At 43.8% G+C, this 21,028-nt stretch overlaps 1 protein-coding gene across 1 annotated transcript in view; it reads right to left on the bottom strand.

Annotated features, from left to right (window-relative positions):
• The window catches only part of PHLDB2 (pleckstrin homology-like domain, family B, member 2), a 60,392-nt gene extending 45,944 nt beyond the window's left edge, over positions 1-14,448 (bottom strand). Inside the window, exons 1-3 of the mRNA XM_009888492.1 lie at positions 14,338-14,448; positions 9,627-10,975; positions 161-544 (exon numbers count right to left, since the gene is read on the bottom strand). Coding sequence (XP_009886794.1) covers positions 161-544; positions 9,627-10,975; positions 14,338-14,392 — 1,788 coding nt within the window. The 5' untranslated portion in view covers positions 14,393-14,448. The remainder of the gene's footprint in view (positions 1-160; positions 545-9,626; positions 10,976-14,337) is intronic.
• Positions 14,449-21,028: the final 6,580 nt, after the last annotated feature.

Genomic DNA, 21,028 nt, shown 5'->3' with positions numbered 1-21,028 from the left:
TGAAATAATCATTTGCTGGCTGCTAAGTTGCATTAGCTCTGAGATTAATTCTCCCACCTGAGCCATCGTAACCATGGCCCCTCTCAGGACAGCTGACTGCTAGAGGAGGATTTCAAGCAGTGGAACCTGGACTGTACTCTTTCCTCCAACACAGCGTTACCTTTGGTGTGATGCTTAGGTAGGACGATTCGGTGGCATCCTTCAGGAAGCCTGGAGCAGCGAAAGGTGGAGGCTTTGCGCTTTCGTTGAAGTGCTCGTCGGCTCTCAGCCCTCTCGGGGAAAGGAAAGCAGCGGTGCTGCGACTGTGGCTGCTCAGCTCCGAGAAATCCGAATCGCTGGCAGATGATTTCAAGTGGCTTCTGAACCTCGTTTCCAGATTCATCTGGGAGTCTTCGAACACCGAATCCTCGTCGGAGAGCTGAAGCTTTTCGAGTTCCTTGTTAATTTTTTGAACATCAGCAACTGTGGTAGCTGCAGCGGGGTCGCTGTCGGATTTGGAGTACTCTGCACATAGATTGAGGATTGTCTCCAGCCGCTGTCGTTCCTAGTTTAAAAAAAGATAATAGCACTAAGCGTCACATGTGAGCTAAAGTAAAAATGAAGTTAACAAAAATTTGCTGGGTTTTGGGGGGTTTGGTTTTTGTGGTTTTTTTTTTTTTTTGAGTGAAGGACGAAAGTCCTCCAGTTTCATGTACGTCCCTAGTACTTAGAGGTAATAAACAGATATACATAAATACAGTGCAAGATGAAGAATCAAAGGTAACATGGAAGAAGAACTTAAAAAGTTAAAAGTACATTTTACAGAAATTAATAGCTACTTAAATAAGCTCTCCTAACACTTATTTATCTTTCCAATGTAGAAAAATTTTAATATTAATAGTGTTTATTCAGGTTGTAACTGTACCCCCATTTACATGTACACATGTCCAGTGAGGTCACTGTATAAATCACTAATTGTTCCACTTTACATTTATGCTATACTCCTACCAAGTTGTAAAATATTGCACAGACTTCCCATGAACTCACTCATTCCTGACTTTTTGGGATTTTCTGTTTTGTTAACTTTGATTCCCTTTTTTGGGAAAAACACACGGTTTTAGGAGCATTAACAGAGAAATGAGGCATCACATCTAAAATACAACAGATGCCAAATGCACAGAAGTGGGGGAAATCTTTATTTACCAGTTAACTCCAATTCCCTGTGGATTCATACTACCATTTCAAACTTGAGAATCTGAATATCTGTGCCAGTTTGACCTGATGTGCTTCAAGTTGCAATAGACATTTAATTCCCAAAGGATTTCTAGATGTTATGATACTTTATAAAAAGTATCAGTAAGCTATATTTGTTTTATTTTACTGTATGCACAGCTTCCTGTAACTTCTATTTCGGATGAATTTTTTTTTTACATTTTCATTTTTAAGAGGTAATGCTTTTATGTAATTTCACATTTCTGTTGCTAAAGAAGAAAAATAATGTAAATAGAAAATTGCTTACCATAAGCCTATTGAAAATTCTGCTGGAAAAAAGACCACTGTGAGAGTTCCATGCTTGGCATTAATACCTGCACTAATGATCTCATTTCTGATTTCTAGGAAATGCTTCTTATTTTTAATAGTATTTAAAAAGAAAGCTGAAAAAACCCCAAATCCTCAGCCTCTTTCTCCAGGAACCACTGCAAACATATTGACTTTCCAAGCTCTACCTGGCATTACATTTGCAAACAGGATTTGCAAAGCAGCTATTTCTGACAGTCCCAACGTTCCCTATGCCCAACCACAAGTGACAACAAGGATCAAGCAAAGCAGTTCGGGCCACACATTGCCTGCCCTTTCCCGGCAGTAAGCCGCTGGAGTTTTAAGAAAATTTAACACTGGTTTACAAGCACCCAGCTTTCTTACTGCTACCAAGAGATCACCCAGTTGTACGCACGACATGTTGACATCTCCCCGCACCACCCGCCGTTAAGAGCTGGATTTCTGGGCTGGAGAACCCATCTGAACCCATCCAATCCCAAGCACCACCCAACCAAGAGAGCACCGCGAGACAGAAATTTTGCCTTCGGGTAGGTTATTCCCAGGTTCCCACTGCAGGTTTCCTCTGAAGCCTCCTGTGATGGCATCAGCAGGGACGAGCTGCTGAAATAACGGAGCCTGCGGGGCAGCAATTGCTAGCTTGTATTTTCCACGAAATGGGTCCAGCGGATTCTGCAAGACATCCTTCGACCCCAAATGATCGCCGTAATTATAACTCCCCAAAGCCTCGTTCCCTCCAAGCAACCGCTGCCAGACCCTAAGCCTGCTCCCTCACCCCTCCAACGCTGCTGTCCTCCCTCTTACTCAGCCTTTTGGCCACGCAACCCAATTCCTAAAGCGCTGTGCAAATGCTGGCTGGGATCGTCGCTAATTATGCAGCTCTCCCTGTTGTGACGGCACCGGGCCTGGCCCTCTCATACGGTCGTCGCAATGGTTATGGATGGGAAGCACGGCATCAGGACATGAAGTCCCATCCTTCCCTGCAACAACAGGGTATTATCGGGTTACCCCGTGCCGAGCCTCCATCCTTTCAATGATAGAAAATGGTAAATTTCAAAGCACAGCTGCTGTTCATCCCAGCCCAAACGCTCAGGTGAGGGGCTCTCACTGCACACCTGCCCTTTCCTGAGCAGTCAGGAAAAAAAAAAAATAAAAAAATGAAGGGGATTCTTTTTTCCCCAAGTCTCAGATGCTCAGGAAAGTTTAAAAATTGCAGGAAAACCTCTGCCAGTCTTCAAAAAAATTCCTGATGAACTTTCAGGCACGTTACAGAAATACCGATATCTCTCACTTCTATTTTGACATGTGCCGAGAGGCTTACAGACAGGAAGCTCTGTGGTTATTTTATACGCTCTATTCTCATCATTTCATCTCGGCCAACTCATTCCAGCTCCGGCACACCTGCATTTAACTGTTTCCAGCACAAATTTCTGAGTCAAGCAGCAAGCTAGGAAAGCACCCCTGCAATGAAAAGTGCAAAAGCAGTAGCACATGGAAAATCTGGTCAATGATTTTGCAAGAAACACCACGTAAGTTATTTGTGATGCAGAACACAGCAGAGGGCAAAAAAGGTACGTCAAAGGAAAGAAACACATTTAAAATTGGCTCTGGTGGGAGGGAGGGGGGTCAAATCAAGCCTCATAAGCCCTTTGGTGTATTTCCCCATAAAACGTCCTTTCTAACACACTAAAATATCTCCATGTATTTTCAGCAGATCTCTTACCTGCTACGAATAGGGGTACAAAGGTCTCATGTGTGCTTTCTGCCTGAGCAGTTTCACCACTCCTGGCTTTGCAAAGCCACACACCACCTATGGATGGTGGCAAATTTAACTGCTGAAGGAGAAGGGTGGGATAAGGGGATAATAACCTCCTCTGTTATTGACTTATAATGACATTAAGAAACATCCCTGGGACACTGTAAAGAAAAGTATTCTGAAATAGCAGAGATAAATATCTGCCACTTTTTTAACAGCAACCATGTCAGTGATTCCTGGATTTGTTCATCTGCTGTCCGTCACGTATATGATTTTTACAAATGTGTAGAGGTGATGGTATACCTAGATAGCAAGGCAAGACTTGGTTGATCAGCTGTGGCAAGCAGAAAGCTTTTTAGATAAGTGCCATTAGCAACTGGATAACCCCAGATTTCATTAAAAATACATGTGCAGTCTATCCTTTGCAACCAAAGCTAATGAGAAATATTGCTAGTCCGTGCAGCCCGGGCTCCCTGTGCCTGAAGAAGAGGCTGTTGCTGTTTTCAGCTACCAAAGAACAGCACTTTTTCCCTGTTGCTCTTTAAAAAAACCTTATGGGCAGGCAAACAACCAGCTTCACAGCAAAAGGTTGGAGCAGCAGCTTGTCCAAAAGGATGGGGGCCGGGGGGAAGAGGCAGAGAGCACCAGGGAAGAGAGCAGCAGAAACTCCCCAAACTTTCTTTCTTACAAATACATCCAGTATCCCACGGGCGAGAGGCAGGAGAAGGGTTTCTCTTTCCTTCCTGCATTTCTAAGGAGATGGTGATTTCACACCTGTCGGATACCGAAAAGCTCATTTCAGAGCTAGACTTTAACTGAGGCTGAGAACAGCTCGCCAACTGTCCTTCCCCCCCCAGTTCGCACCAGTTTTTCACTCCAGCCACATTTATGTTCTCATTTGCAGTCCTTGTTTTGCTATGGTTAGTCCTTTGGCTCTGAGGTTACCACTAGCAGCACAGAATTTGGAGAAAGCGCCCGTATCTCACGTGCGTCTCTCGGAGGCGATGTGCGGGCAGCCTGCCACAGCAGAGGCACCTCCATGACAGCCTCCAAAAACCACCTCGGCTCAGAGGAGAGGACCAGGCGCGGGGACCAGGCTGGCATGCCTCGTCCTTACCTTCCCGGTGCGGGCACAGAAGGAACGGAGCGGCAAAAGCAGAAGAGAGACGAGCAGCATGGAGCAGAGCCAGCCTCCAGGGAGGAACCGAGCAGAAGACTTTCTGGGGAATTCGCTCCCGTATCCGCAGGCACGTAATTCAGCTCCTGAGGAAATGCCGTCGGCTTCCAAAATAACAGCGTGCGCTTGCGAATTATCACCTCGCAGCACCCAGAAGCGCAAGCCCGGGTCGTCAGCAAAGCACCATGTTTTGTTCGGCCCAGTGCCCTTTTGCCCCTACGGTACCTATGCAGGTGCTCTTTTTCAAATCACACCGAGGAGGGCAGGAGCCTGAAGACTAGAGCTCCACGGCAGTACTTAAGTCCTGTAAATGAGACTGGGTCTCCTGAAATTGATTTTTTCCTGGCTCATATTGTTCATTTGCATAAAACTTACAGCTGCAAAAATTAAGTATATGTAATCCACACTTTGGATTATTACAGATCCCACAGAAATGTTTCGGAACACAACTAAAACTGAACGATCCTGAAAATTTACTCTCTCATCAGTATTAATTCTATTCTGTGGGGTTTTTTTATCCTACTATATGGCACTTGTTCATTTATTAAACTAAATTGATGTTAAGTAGCTATTCTGTAACACTACCGAGACTTTCAAATACTAGTGGTAGGAAAAATTACCTTGATCTAGCCTTTGTCTACTTGGCTGGGGTTCCTGTAGAGGAAAGTCACTTACACTTTTACATACAGCTTGGGTACTTTATGTTTAAAGGGTCTATAAAAAGACACAGTGCCAATATAAATTTATAAAACATACATATGAGGTTTTTCCAAGCTGTATGGCAGATTTGCAGAAGCTCTATTAACCATAATTTTAAAGCAGCACCACCTTGAAAATTCCCAAATATTTACATTTCATTTTCCCCTCACATGGGCACATCTTACTAACCTGTAATGCATCAATGCAAACCAGGCACAAAGATACTCTGTATTTTTTCCTACTTGCTGAATAAACTCAATGAAATTCAATGCTTTTCTGACTGTGAAATAATGGACTCTGAAACAAGCTCCTTGAATTTTATTACTGCTCGTTTGGGCATTGGTATTATAAACTGAAATCTCTCCCTGGCCAATTCCTGCATCTAGTAAAACTTCATTAACAAGCATATGTTTACAGATGCATATGGACAGTGGGACTATGGAAGATAGTACGTAGATACTGCACATGCAATTTTTAAGTACCTACCACCATCTAGAGGAAATACATTGTACTGCCTAAAAACCAGCAGTGGAAAAATCAAGTTCAGTGCTGTTCAAATGAGCTGGTATCAAACAAAACAGATGGCCTTAATATCTATCTGACTACGTTGCCTGCACTGTTCCACCCTCGACTTCCCCACGGGCTGAAGAGAAAGACTGCCTTTCAGTTTCAGCAGCTGCCACAGTTGGGCTTTTATCTCAGATAGGAAAAAAAAAGAGTGAGATTTCCTCTTTAAAAAAAATAAAATAAAAAATTCAATAGCTAACTGAATCTCTTTGAATATTCTTAGATCACAGCGATATTTTTTTTTCCTTGTTTATAAGGCTCCCAGGCTAGCTTCAGCAATAGCTAACTCCGACTTGGACTTGTGCAAAGCTTGTAGAAAACTTCCCTACGCCAAGATGCGATGTCTGGTCAGCTGGGCTGGAAAGGAAGGAGAAGCAAAGCGTGACCCACCACCAGCCCCGCTGCCTGTGCGAGCCCCAGGAGCAACCTCGCGCAGTCCCACCTGCTCCCACCGCCCACCGGTCCCCAGCACTCAGCAGTAACGCCGCAGGGATGGCAGCTACGGGCACTCCGGTTCCTCCCGCTCCCCAAGTCACAGAGGAACGGGCTGGCAAAATAGAAGCGGCACCGGTCTTCAGCTAGTTTGGGGGAACCCAGCCACAGAAGGCAAATCAAAAGAAAGGGAGAGGGAGAAACACCAAATCCTACACAAGTACATATGTGTCTTTTCTGTTTGGTGCATGGGGACAAATTAAAACTCAGACGTTTAAATCATTCTGAAACAAAGAACCTGCAATGTGTATTTTTGCCATTTGTACCATTTTTTTAATTCTCTGTTTATTTTTTTAAGCAGTGACAGCAGATCATTTGGCTTCATGGGCAGGCCATGGCAGCAGCTCAAAATGCAAACTTTCAGAGGAGCCTCTGTCACTTAAAAAGCAAACTAAGCACAAGTAAAACTCAGAATAATTTATATGGAAAAGAAAAAGAAAACAAGTGAAAGTAAATAGAAGAGACCAAGGGCAGATCCTAGGTCAGCTTACAATGTGTGCAGAGATTTTACTAAAAAAAATAAAATAATCCAGAAGTGAATAGCAGCTATCAAATACAACACCCCAGAACCTCTCTGTGCCAGCAGGATAGTTACAGGGGCAGCGCTGGTGCGACGAAAGATGCTCTCCAGTTTGTATCCAGGCCACAGAGCAGTCTAACCCTCTAAAAAGGAGGCTCATGTTCCTGATGAAGTTCTCCAAGCAGTCCTACGCTTTCCTTCTGCCTACCTTGCTACCACAGTATGTAATAGTCTAATACTGTGCAAAAGGAGACTATGTTTCCCTGCCATTTACTGACCAGCTACTTAATCTGAACTTTTACTCAGCACTGAAAAGCCAAAGCACACAGTTTTGCTATCCATGGGTGCTTGTTTTGTTGGGTTTTTTTATTCACACCTTGCCTCACGCCCCCAGAAAAAGAGAGACCTGAGCAGACCTCCATCTCTAACCTTTGTGCATCTCAAGGTACACAAGGTCAGACAAACTGCTCTTTGGAAGCTCAGGCTGGATCTATAAAGACCCTGTTTGGACAGACTCATGGGTAGATCCACACAGAAGGACAAAAATAAAACAAAAACAGAATAGGACAGGCCCTAATGTACAAAGAGCTGATGTGTAGATTATTATTATTATTATTTTAAAATATATTCCTTCTTCTTGGAGCTCTAAAACCCTATTTATGGCATTTTTCAAACTCTCAAACCCTCAGAAGGAGGCACTCTCCTGAGATTCAACTCTTCCACCAGACAGCTCTAACACGGAGAAAAAAAATACCGAGCAGGATGCTGAACAGAAGATGAACTCAAGCAGGAGGAAGTTCCTTCAGGTTCAAATCACACGTGACACACAAAACACTGTTATTTTTTCAAAAACTTTAACATGCTTGGAAAAACAGTAGGCAAATTCTCTTTTTAAAGAATCAAGACTTGAAGGAAGTATTGTCCTGTCCGTAAGAAAAGAAATGGGGGGACAGTGGGGGAAGTAGTCATTACACCCAAATATAAAACGTTTTACCATTACTGAATATTGAAACAACCCCATATCTTCCATCCCTCACCATAAAAAAAAAAAAAAAAGATAAGCGGTTCTCTTTGAAATACAAATACACTTTATTACGTTGTCTTTTATGACTGATTATCTCAGGTTTTACAGCACGTCTGTCTGGAAAACCCTCTGATAGGCAGGAAACGCCACTTTGCACACACAAAACACCAGGATCTGGGGAGAAGGGAGGAGATTTCTGAGAGGAGCGGAGGAACGGCAGGGAGAAGGCAGCCAGAAGAGAGGGAAACAATCCACCAGCAGTTCTGCCAGCACTCCCCGCTTTTAAACGCACAAGCCCAACAACATTTCCTAAGCCGCCCAGTCACTTCTCCTCGCCCCGGGGAGCCCGGCCCCTGCCACTGAGAAGCTGCAGCTTTGATGGGAGCCGGCGGAGGTTTCGGGGGGCAAATCAGGGCAGGGGCCGCCCACCAAGGGGGCAGAGGGGCAGTGCCTGCCGCCCCATCACACCCGCACCTCCATCTACAGCCCCGGCTCTAAGCAGGCAGAGGAACATCTTCACATCTTGCAGACCAACAGCATGTATCTTACAGGCTACGGTGCTGAGCGGTATGGGGTGGCCAGGCAGGCTCCTGCCCGCCTAACAGGGTCCTCACCGACTTGTGTGGAGGACGTAGGTGAGGCAGGAGGGACAGACATCTGAACGGGGTCCAAACCTTCAGCTGACCTGCTCACAGGCGCGGCTTGAGATGGGAGTGGTGGCCCTGCACAGGAGCTAGTGGGCCCTTATGGGCACCCCACTGCCCTCGCACCTCGCCTCCCCACAGCTTTTCACCCCGTCCCTGCCCGGGAAGTGACCTCCCCTGCAGACCCGCTGTCTGTACGCAAACAAGACAGGTTTAAGAGTATCCTATCCCCCTGCATTTTGCTCAAATCCGTAAAGATTTGAATTAAAGCCCACAAATGTAAAGACCTTTTTAAGAGTTACTAAGTATTACTAAGGCTCAGTAATACGAATTGGTGCATCATATGACCTCTGTTTCCACGTGGACGATAAAATCAGTACAACATGAATGCATGTTAATAGGGTCAGAGAGTCTTGCAGTCACTGAGAAAACTTTTTTCAAAGAAATACGAAATTTCCTTTAAGAAACAGTTTCAGTAAGACACTGTTTCAACCACCTTTATCTGTTCTGAAGACGGTTTTGTTTTCCTACCCAAAAGCTGTTTCAATAATACATAAATTACATTTACTACCAAGTTTAATCCCAAGCTGAAGCAATATGCACTGCTTTACCCTGACTAGAGACAAGGACAGAAAGTCTGTCCCCCTCTGCTACACTCCATTTTGGGAGGGGGAGAAGCAAGAAGGCCCATGTTTTAATGAAAATACTCAGAAGGAAAACCCACAACCAAGCAGAGAAAGCTCTGATGATGGACGTTGAACCCACACCAATGTATACCTGACTCCGCAGCACACGCATCTGAGCAGCTTATAGTGGAGTCTCTTTTTTTTTTTTTCTTACCCACTTACCACAAAACAGTACCATCGTCTAAAACAAAAAGTTCTGGATCCCTGCAGTGCAATTTGTGGGTTTTATGTACGTAGACACAGACGGACCGAGCCCACAGGATGACTGAATGCAATTTACATGGGTTCCAACATTTTTTTAGGATGGCTGCATGGTACCGTCTAGCCCAGCTGTTACAGCAGCACACTATTTAAGCGTTAGCTTCATGGGCTGCGATAATGAACATGGCATCTGAAGCAGGCAACATCTGAATTTCAAAGCACGGCAGCTTACGCTTTGCTGTACCCTCTTGATGGTTAGACCTGGGATGGACATTTTGCAAAGGCTAACTGCCACGAAAAACTAAAAGGAAGAGAAAAAATTACCAGCCGTTCCATCTCCTGCTCCCGAAGCCGCTCTTCCCTCTGCCTCCTGTGGTAGTCCATGAGGTCTTCTCTTCCTGAAATGGAGCTAATGCTGTTCTTCCGCTCTCGCATGGACGTCTGCAGTGAGTTTGGCGTCTGTCTGTAACTTTCCAGATCTGGGTCATCAAGTTCCACGGAACTGGTGGAAAGGTTTCTTCGGACAGAAAACGACCTGTCAAAATCCACTGGGGAGAAAGAACTACTGGGACTTGTTCCTGAGAGTCCAAGTCTATCGAAATCATCGGAAAGATATGGGGAAGAAGGTGCTAAAAGCATTTTTTTAGCCATTCGAGGGCTTGCAGGAACACTAAGAGTTGAACTGGCATAGGGATTATTCCCAGAGACCAAGTTTGCGTGTGGTGAAACCCCTGAGCTGCAAGAAGAAAAATTCAGGTAATTATCAGCATCTAAAGTATTCTGAGGTAGATCTTTTTCTCCAAGTTTTTTCCTTTTAGTATTACCCAGAGAGCTTCTGGGGGGCAAACTTAATGGCACCAGCTGGCTTTCCGTTGATTTATAAAGTCTGGGTAGGGAACGACTGTACATTCCCATATGACTTAGAGATCCACCGGAGTATTTTCTAGGTCGTGAACCCAGAGTCTCCATCATCACATCCTTGTGCTTAACTGGTTTTATGTGAAGGGCAAGGCTGTCTTCAATATTCATCCTCCTGCCTTGTTTTGGGCTAGAAGGCATGCTGGCCGCTCCTGAATTGCTAGCGGGTGAAAGCATCAGCTCATTCCCTGAGCTTCCATTCCACATGGTCAGAAGAGAGCCCGAGATCTTCTTCGTCTCCAGCATTCCTGGGAAGTAGACGTTGTCATACGATTTGTTTTTCTGACTGTACTTTGAGTAGTGAAACTTATCCATGTGTCCAAGGGATTTTTCATTTTCTCTGTGGGCATGAATATCAAAGTCTGTCCTTCCTAAACTGTACCCGCTGAGGGATGGAGATGTGCCCGATATGGAACCCAAATGCTTTACAGAGACGCTTTTGTCTGGAAGATATGGGCTTTCACAGGGGAACTGCTTGCCTCCTTGAATTTTGGTAACAGAGTGTGTATTTTTAACACTGGAGGAAGGATTAGGTTTAACTGGCATAGGTTGTGAAAGGGTTAAATATGAGCCAGCATAGTCCCCGTTTGTTTTAAATTTGAGACTTGATGAGTATTTCTTCGGGTTGAGGTTTTCCATAATATCCTGGAGACCATTTTCAAGGGAATTCGCCACAGAACCCTTTCCCAAACTAGCATTTTGTAATTCCATCTGGTTTTGCGTGTGGCTATACTCTGCCATAATCTTACTGGAATCTGTAAGGGAGAGAAAACAAGAAGAAAAAGTTTTTAGCAAGTAAGTAGCCTCTTGCATGTGCATGCCTGCACATTAACTTGAAAAGAACACTTTTGTAATAATTACTGTGCTTGTAATAAATGTGTCTCAGATCATTAAGCAAAGGAGGGCATGCATGACTTTTCCAATCTCTGTTTTTGCAAAAGATGGAGACTGAAAAGGAAGGGGTAGAGGGACATCACCAAATTCATACCACAGATCAGCAACACAGTTGGCAAGAGGCTGGACTCTCCGGTGTCCTACCCGCTGCAGGAGCCTGTGGCTCAGCCTTTATAATCCTGAGCCCACTAAGACGTCCATGAGGTCAGGAAGCATTACTGTCCTGATGTTTCACAGCTGAGGAACTGAGGTGCAGGGAGAAGACGCAAAGCAGACAAGAGTAAAGAACTGACCACAGGTCTCCCAGGGCTCAGAATACAGAACGTAAGATACCGCTCTGGGCCCCCACTTCTTTTAACCTGTGCAGCTAGTGCATCCCCAATATACGAATGAGCTCAATTCAAAGCTCAGTGGGAGTTTGTCACCTTTCTGCTTACGCTGTGGATTGTTGTGCAAAGCTTCATGGAAAAATACAAAATCGAGGCCCGTTTTTTACAAGGTGTTTCAGCTCAGTGGTCTTAAAATACAAAGCTGTAACTACATCTGCAAAAAGCACTTTAGTTAAAAGATAGCCTTAAGGAAGTATAATGCTAGGCTCCATGATATCATTCTAAACAACAACAAAAACACAAGACCACTAAAAACACTGACAGGGGTTTAAGGTCCCAGGTGCTAATGCTTGTTCAGAATTGTAATTTATATTCTGGAAGATGACACAGACCAAAAAAGCCTTTGCTGTGCTGGATGTTATTGTTCAATGATGTGTCAAGCTCCCACCTACAGTTCTGAGCCCCACTTTGTCGAAAGCAAAGACAGGAACTCAGGTCCTGACAGTGTCAGTCACTGCAGGAGATAAACAGGACCCCCAGCAGGCTTGCACTTAGACCTCAGCTGATGTAGGAATGGCACCATTAACACTTTTCAGCAGCTCCTTGGATGTGCTAGGCTGTGCTTCAAACTAATAAAGCACTCTTCAGTGTCAGTTCCTGCAGTGCCAGTGAGTGTTAGTTCTGAAAAGAATGGTCAAACCTGGGATTTACTCTTGGCTCAGTCACATTTCACCTGTGACTTCAGCCACCTCGTAAGAAACCTAATCTCAGCTTGTCACTCGGCAGGAAAAGCTAACATCCAAACGTGTAAAGTGCCTTTAAAATCCTCAGAGGCAATACTTTAATCCTCTTCCAAGTACCACTTCAGACAATTATATGAACCTAGACACAAAACCTGGATTGCTGCCCCCCAGCAGAGCTGATATGATCCAGTTTCATTGAGGATCACTAGGTTCAGATATCCAGTGGGAGGTGGCAATGCATTCTTTGAGCGGGTCTTTGTTTCTGGGTCCTTCCTTGCTAACAAGGCAAAAACCCTGGAATTCCTTACTGTCCAGGGCATCATTCAAGAGACCTCCATTGCACTGACTTCCTCTACGCAAACTGTGGTAAGTCTAAGTGTGTAACAACGCAGTCTCCTCAGTTCTTAAGGAACAAACCCATCAATTTAAGAGCAAATGTAACCATCATTAATAATGTAATTGAATAGGCCGAAGAGGTCAGCATTATGGGGGAGGAAACAAACAAAAACAGAATTAAAAGAAAAATCAAACACCTTCTTGAGCACAGTGGACCTGGCTAAGCATGTGTTAATTACAAACTCTGGTAGTGGCCAAAAATATTAACTTGCAGCTTCAAAACCAAGCCTCAGGTTTACTACTACAGAGAATTCAATATTTTTATGCTGACTGTGATTTTATTTGCTGTGATTTTAACGTTTGTTATGATGATACAACTATGTAAGTTGCCTTTGAACCAGTAAGTTCACAGAGCTCCCGGTCAGACCATCACTGCTGTGAGCAGTGAAACTGCAGTTTCTTATAATTTGACATTTTACTTGACATTTTTTAGCTATTTTCAAAACTTTTGATCAACAGCAATGACAAAGTTCAAATGAACAAAAGGATGAGCATGGTTCACGCTCAATGGAACTCTTGTCAGAACAAGACAAAATCATGTGGAAAAGATCAAGCATTCATCATATTAGTGGTGTTATAAGGAAGAAGAACAAGATGTAAAAGTTATTTAAAAGCACAGATATAAAGCATAATGTGTCTTGCCTCGTATACTTAGCCTTCCGTTGCGGAACAGAACCTAATTTCCATCCTTGTCTCCTTCTCCTTCCCTCTTCCAAATCTCTCTTAAAATTGAAAGCTCATCTCATATCAAAATTGTACTGACCAAATCATAACTTGAACACAGCTGAAGTTCAAATGTTTTTGAATAAATTCCACTGGCTCCTATATAAATAGCTTAGCAGACACATTAGTGGGACATTAATAATTGTTTATTACTCCCTTGCAACACCAGTAGGGCATATTTAATCCTAAAAAGACAGGATGCTTTTGCCAAGAAAGAAGTTAGCTCATGGAAACTTTCAGCCCTGTTCACCACAGTAAAGAGGAGTTCATTGTATTTCAAATCCAAACAAGTACAGTAAGAAAAGGTCACGATACCTTCGTGTAGCCACTCAGATTCAATTTTTCTCTACCATACCTTATGCCAGTTCTTCTGTGTTTTTGGTTCCAGCACCACAGTGCCCGCAATCATACGGTTAAATCCCAACTGGACGACAGCACATGTTTAGCTGAACCGTTGCTGCTTCCCACAAACCAGATCTTGTTTGTTTTGTTTATTTTTAGGGTAATGTTTGGGATGAGATTTCGTGAACATGCCAGGATGCGTTACACATCCCAGCTGACACTGCCTTCGCATGCAGCTATGGGGACTGAGGCCGGGAGCTCCGGCACGCAGCGTGCCCCGAACCCATCCTGCATCCAGGTCAGCCCCAGCTTTCCCTCAGTAACCTTCATCGTGCCACGCAAGGCTCCTCTGTTCAACAAAGTATTTGCTGCCTGGAGCTACACAGAAGGAAATTCTTCCTTTTTTTATTTTCTTCCCTCCCCATTCCTTTTCTTCCTTCCCTGACTTGTTTAGCTGGGGGTCACTGGTATCTATTCCAGCCAGGCATTAAACTGATGGGGGAGGGTTGGCTGTCTGCAGCATATCCAGCTGTGGCCTTATTTTGGCTGGTAAATGGAGTTAGACATGGAAAGAGAACAGAGCGCTGATCTTATCCATGTGTCAGGAGAATTAAAGGACCAAAATCAATAACAAATTCTGAAAGATCTCAGTACATTTACATACAAACTTCATTTTTATTAATGGACTACCTGATCCAGCATTCTGAAAGGAAGAGAGGTTGCTTCTGTTCGGCATCATATTCATCTTCTACAGGATGGTTAATACAACGCTAATTTGAATGAAACAGATAAATTTTGACCTGCAAATAAAGTAACAAAAGAAAAGAACGTTGTGTTAAGAAGTGTATTCTGAGAACATTTTTCAAGTGCATAATATAGACCAAAATTGGCTTTTCTTATGGCAAAATTTCCAGAGATGACTCAAAAAGAAATATGTTAAAAGATATCTGGAAAGGGCACTCCATGTTAATGTGGAGACCGTGAAAAAAAAAAAAAAAACCAACCAAAAAACAAAACTGCCTGCAGTTGTTTTAGAAGTTTAAAAGTCCATATAATTTGATTTGATAATCAGCTATTATCTATGATTCTGACTCTGTGCAGGCAGTTACTAGTGACAGGTCCAGAGTTCTGTTTACAATCCTGTGGCTTCCTTAAAAATCATTAACAATGTTGGACTTTTCTGCTGAAGATTTTATTTTTGAAAGCCCATAGCCCACTTTCAGCCCACACAACACTAGCATCCTGCAATCATGAAGAAACCTATGCAAAAACAGGTATGCGATCCAAAACACAGAAAATGTTTTGGCATGCAATGATTTGTGAGGTTCCAAAGAAGCCAGACTAGGAATGCAAAGAGATTCTTTAAAGTTTATTTAAAGAAAAATACAAAAAAAAAATTTGCTACAAGAGAGACTTGGCTTAAAAGAAATGACAAAATTAAACCCCAGCAACTAAAGACTAAAATTAAATCTAAATCCACACAGAAGATCTCTAGTGAGCTGCTCTATTAAAAGATTTATTTATTTTTTTATACACACATCTGTTTTTAAAAGGTCGACGAAAAAGCTTTAAAAAAAATTGCATCAAGTGACAAAAATAATGGTGACCATCTGTGGGTCCTCTGGGCTTTGACTCTGGACAAGCAAATAGAAGCGCGGCAGAAAAACAAGTGAAGAATGGAGACAGATGTCTGGGGCTGTCGAGAGATGAGCCACCTATTTAATTAACCGCAGTCATCACAGCCCCAACGATTCAGCTCTCCGTTGCACAGACTTTTCATGCCACGCTTTTCCACGTTGTTATCCTGGGAGGACAGCCCTGGGAGAAGGGAGCCGGCTGCTAATCCCTGCAGAGGGAAGCTCCTTCAGCACCACCTCTGGCCTTCTCCCTCACCAGCTCCCCCCACCGAAGGTGGTCTCCCACAGGGGACCAGGCCCTGTCCCTCCCCGCTGCTCCCCCAGGAATCCCTCTGTGGTGGTCTCACTTGGCAGTGCTGCTTCTTTCTCTGCAGAGGTCATTTCTTGCTCCTAAGGAGAGAGTTTCCACCCCATCGAGGACTTCTCCCTCCCTTGCAGGGAGAGGTGGGCTTCACCCCAACAGCCTCCCCCAAGAGCACGCAATCTCCCATTCCCTGAAAATGGCACTGCTCTCCGAGGAGCCGGGGAGATGAAGGAGTCCTTCACAGCAGCATACCTCCTGGGGCGACTCACCCACCACATCTGCCCCTTCCAGCACCACAGGACTGAAGTTCTCCAGAGCAGATGGTGGGCAACAGCCTGGAGAGCCAATAGCTTTTCAACCCAAGTTTTGTGCTCAATTCTGCTGACGTGAAACATTTACCGCCCCTTTCACCCCTTTGGGTCTTCCACCCAGCGGAGAGACTCCTTCCCTAACTTCCTCGCATCCTCCAAGCTCACAACCTGCGCAGCATCCCAGGCACCTGCCTTGGCCAGAGGGGCAGGGGGGGTGCCTGAGGACCTCCCCCAGACAGGGCTACGGCCGACAGGCAGCCGACCCTGGCAAGAGCTGACAGCGGTTCTCCCACTTGTTGAACTTGGTCTCTGCCTGTTGCCTGCCTACCAAACGTGGAGGACCAGGACAGAAATGCTGTTAAAACCGGTGGCACGTTGCCGTCTTGGCGTATCGCTTGTGTAACCTCTATTAAAAACACTGCACTTCAAGCCCAGAGCTCCCCAGAAAAGAACGAAAAATTAAACTTTTCAGGACATGTTCAATTTGACACAGAAAACTAGGGACTCTCAACATTTCACACTGTTCTGTAACAAAAGTGTAATTATATCACCGAACAGAAAACTAAAACATGGACAACGTGGAATTAAAAGACAGAAGAAAGGGTTGCTTTAAAAGAAAGGAAAAGGTATAATTGGATTTCCTGTGTCTCTAACATTGTGGCTTTATGGTTCAAATAATTGGTAAGATCACCAAAAACCCCATCCTTTCTGCCTTGTAAGACGATGACAACCACTTAATCAAAGTGACAAACATTAAGGAGAGAACAGCTGAGAGGGAAGGGTTTCTACGTAATTGAAAATTCAATCTTCAATTCAGTTCGGTGAATACCTGGGTTTGCTAATAGCCAAAAGGAAAAATGTCTTTTTTAAGGTTAAATATTTATATGGTTTCAGTTCAAGTTTGGGAACTCATTATACATCTCTCTTCTGAGAGGATGAGAGATCAGAGAAGTCGTCACCTAGCAATAATTGGATTTTTGCAGAGAAGAACTTTCTAAAACTCTCCACTGTGAGCATAAACAAGAAACAATGAATGAATTAATGAGCTAAGCAAATGAACAGCTCAAAATCCACAGTTTATCTGCTCTCATGAAATCATATTCTTTCAGATGAGCGTTATGCAGGGCCTCATCCAACAACCAGCAAGGCTGACTCTCGTTACAGAGCACATGCCGTGCTCTGCCTTGGCTGGAACGAAGCAAAATTATTTCATCTGGGATTTATAAAGTCATCTGAAGTGAATGTATACAGCATCACCAATCATGTTTCATCTCTACAGTGCCCAGGCCAAATTAAGTTTTGTTTCACAAACGACCAGAAGAAACAGTGATTCACGACTCAAACAGGCGGCCAGTCAAACAAAGGATTCCAGTTTTAAAACATTATAACACAGGGTGGCTTTACAGTAAAAGCTCCTTTCCCTTGGTGTAGGAGCATGGAGCTGCAGCTCAACCAAGCCACAGGTACAGCTCTGCCCAGCTTTTGGTCACTCAGGGCGACGTTTTCTCAGCACATAAGTTTCTCACCCCTTCTTTTACTTCTGCCTGGGCTGACACCCACCTCCCTTCAGCAGAGCCTGCTGTGGCACCCGCTTTGCTCTTACCTTACCAGCCAAGAGGGCTGCAGTGCCTCGGGCACTGCTAAAGTGCCCCTCTGACTGTAAATATATAGTCCCTTTTAAACAAAGCCCTCAAATTTGGCCACCTCTCCTTTAAGGTTTTTCTGCTCTTCATTGTTTCTTCATTTTCAGTTTCCCCCAAAACATTACCAGTGGTTCCCGGGCAGCTCCTGTCTCCTCTCCTGTCTCTGACACTTCTCTTCGGAAACTCCTACAGCCGTGCACAGCCACCCTCGGAAAACAGATGAAACCCCAAGTGGCAGAGGGCAAGGATGGAAACCCACCATTGCCACTGTCCACACAACAGCATTAGAGTTTCATTTGTGTTGAAACAAGAAGGTTTTCAAATTATTAGGGTCGGTTTCAACTGCTCTAATAAAACACACTGTTTTGGGAACAAGAAAGCCTCTTAAATTTTTTTCACACGGAACTAAATTTGGTGAATGAGCACTGATGGCTTCGGTGCCTGGAGATATAATTTTCCCACGGTATAGCACACCTATGTGCATAAATGGACTTCTCCATTACCAAGCTGATTTATCTTTTCCCTGCATAATCTGAGGACAATGTACTTGCTTCTGATTAAATCAAGCCTGTTCTTTTCCCCTGACTTACTTTGCTTATTGACAAACAAAAGCCTTGATAGGCTTAAATTGATGGGAAAGTGAAACTCACCAGGATCTACAGTTAACCTCCAAAACCACACAAGTGTAAATCTGTCTTTTCCCCAAACCCTTAAGTTTGCTGTCAAACTAAAACAATATATTCACAGAAAGGCACCTGCATAATTTGGTGGCGATTCTGTACCCGTAAACTAGCGAATGGATCCATCCTTAAGAGAGAGCACAGCCAAATCTGCCAAAAACTGGCAAACTCGTCAAGGCTGTTATCTAAAGGTCACCTTAAACATCCTTCTTCATTTCCTCCTCCTCCTCCCCCGCAACACAATATACTAGACCCTAAGCTACTGCTAATTTCCTGCCAGCATAGCCCTGAAATCTGCTCAGTTCCTGGCTTTTCACCATATAGGTCCTGCAATACATCAGTCCCCGCAGTGCAAGGGAGCACAAGGTCTGGTTACAGGCACAGGGTGTTTTAGTTCCCAAAGCTCACAGCTCGGCACCTTCACCAACACTAAATAAATTAAAAAGCAAATATCTGTGAATCAGATTTGACTAAGTCACTCCCTCGTCATCCTGCAGGTTTCCGATGTGGAAAAGGGAGCGGCAGAGGAAGTCGCTCTTACGGCTTATCTCTTCCTCTGAGAAATTACCGTGTTGGATATTGGAGAAGGAGCAGAAAAAGGGCAATGCAACAACAACAGAAAACACCCTGAATAACTTCATTCCCCTCATAAACCACATCTATTTTACGGGAATGACTACCCCCAACTACTCCAAAAATTGCACCCAAATACAACAATTTTCATCATTCTGTCCTACTCTATAAGCATGATACTCTCCTACTTGACAAGGACTGATGTCGCAGGCATTGCCAAATCAATTGCTCTTTCCAGTAAATGGAAAACACATAATCATTTTAATCAGGTCATGACAACTGACAATTTTAAATGTGCAACAAAAATGAAAACATTCATTACCACGTAAATACTATAGTTTGGTGACTACAAATTGCAATTTAAACCACTGACATAAGAGACACCAACTGATGAGTGTGTCCAAATAAAAATGACAGTGAAAATGTTGAAGCTTTATAACTTTTGTGCCATAATAGCTACTCTTATCTGAAATTGAAACTGTTAAAGTACACATTTGAATGAATCTAATCTCATTCCTATGCATTTGGCAGGACAAGAGATTAGACCACCTACTCAGACTGCATTATTTCAGTAGACATCACTGCCTCCTCCTTATTTTGCAGTCACACAAACCACCGTTTCATCTGGACTAGCTCACTGAGATACTTTTGAGATGAGAAGGAGTGTTAAATGTTTTCTGCCCAAACAAAAGCCACCACCAGGTAGAAATGTATTAGAAGAGATTTCTGTTAAAACAATGAAGTCCTTTCTTCATGCAGAAAAGCAGGGCTGGTAGAGGACAAGCCAACCTCAAGTCATACTCCTCTTTTCTATCTCGGTGCCTTTCTGGTAGTTAAGCTTAAGAGTCAGTTATCTGACCCAATGACTGATTCATCTCACACCAGTAACAAAGAGCTCCCTGGTATTATTCTGACACTATTTCATTAACTCCTTTTGTACTGAAAATTTGAGCACGCTCAAAAGATTCACAAATTGAGACAAAAAATTTCACAAAGACATGGCGAATAGAAAGCTCTGCTGGTGGGTGGTGGACTGTGATTGCTTCTATCTCATTGTGCAGACTAACAAAACCCAAAACAGACAACATAGCTGGTGTAGTAATAAATGTACATAAATATTCTAGACCAATATAATTCTCACTCCTGAAGCCCAGGAAATACAGACTTTTTTCATCTAAAATTTCAGGAAGGGGGTTGAGTGAAAAACAATTACAAATCCAAATTCATACTGTACAGGAGCAGAAATTCTCACTGTGCAAGAGCAGAAAGACTCTAAAGAAAAGTTTCTCCTTTCCCATCCTACCTAACACGCTAAACTTGGCTCTAGGATGCCCCTAACAAATTCAATGAGAGTTTGCCATACACAGCAGGTAGGTAAGTCTCAGAAAATCTAACCAGCTAGAAAAACTAATCGGAACAGCTTCAAAGATCATCTACTCCTTTTTTCTTTTTTTTTTCCCCTGCGTTCTTGAATGTCCTTACCATTTCTTTCCTGTCTACTGCATTCTCCCACTCTCCCAGGCAACCTTTGCCCACGATCTGCTTTCCTCTGTGCTGATTTCTTTCACTGCCACTTTGTGCCTGTCACTTCCTTTCGTTAATCAGTCCCCTCCAGTGCCCACTCATTCTGACAGTTTCTGTCTCTTCCTTCATTTGTCCATTTCTCCTCAATTTGCCTCCTTCCCGAGATGCTTGCCCCATATTTCCAAACGTCCCCTCTAGCTCTTTAACGCTTCTTCATTTTCCAGCACTCTCAGGGCAGCGAGCATGCCCCCGGACTAAATGCTTCTCATCACACTTGCTTGGCAAACTGCATCATGACAGTGACAGCTCAAGTGGCATCCGCCCCGGCTGCTGTGCTGCCAAGCCACGGGCCTGCCTGCACAAATACAGGGCAGCACTTACCAGCGAGTCCCGGGACTGCATTCCCTCAAGCAAGGAATGCAGGTACTATACCTGCACTTACACCGTTTAGTATAATTAAGGAAGTCAAATAAAATAGTTGACTTAAAAACTGATTCCACCTGCATGAGATTCGAGTAAGAAAAAAGAAGCCCGGTCACATTCATGCAGTTCACTCCTATATTGCAGCCTCTGGAGGACCTTCTACAGGAGAAAACTCTTGGATGTTCCCCACTGGTCTAAAACAAAACCTAAATGAACAGCATCTCCTCTGAATACCCAAAACAGAGTATCATCTTACAGCTGTTTGGTTAATTCAATGGGAAGCACT

This window comes from Charadrius vociferus, unplaced genomic scaffold (genome assembly GCF_000708025.1).
Source record: "Charadrius vociferus isolate BGI_N301 unplaced genomic scaffold, ASM70802v2 scaffold487, whole genome shotgun sequence".
In the NCBI taxonomy this organism is placed as follows: Eukaryota; Metazoa; Chordata; class Aves; order Charadriiformes; family Charadriidae; genus Charadrius; species Charadrius vociferus.
Note: the sequence above shows the minus strand (reverse complement) of the source record. Positions and strands in the feature narration are given on the sequence as shown.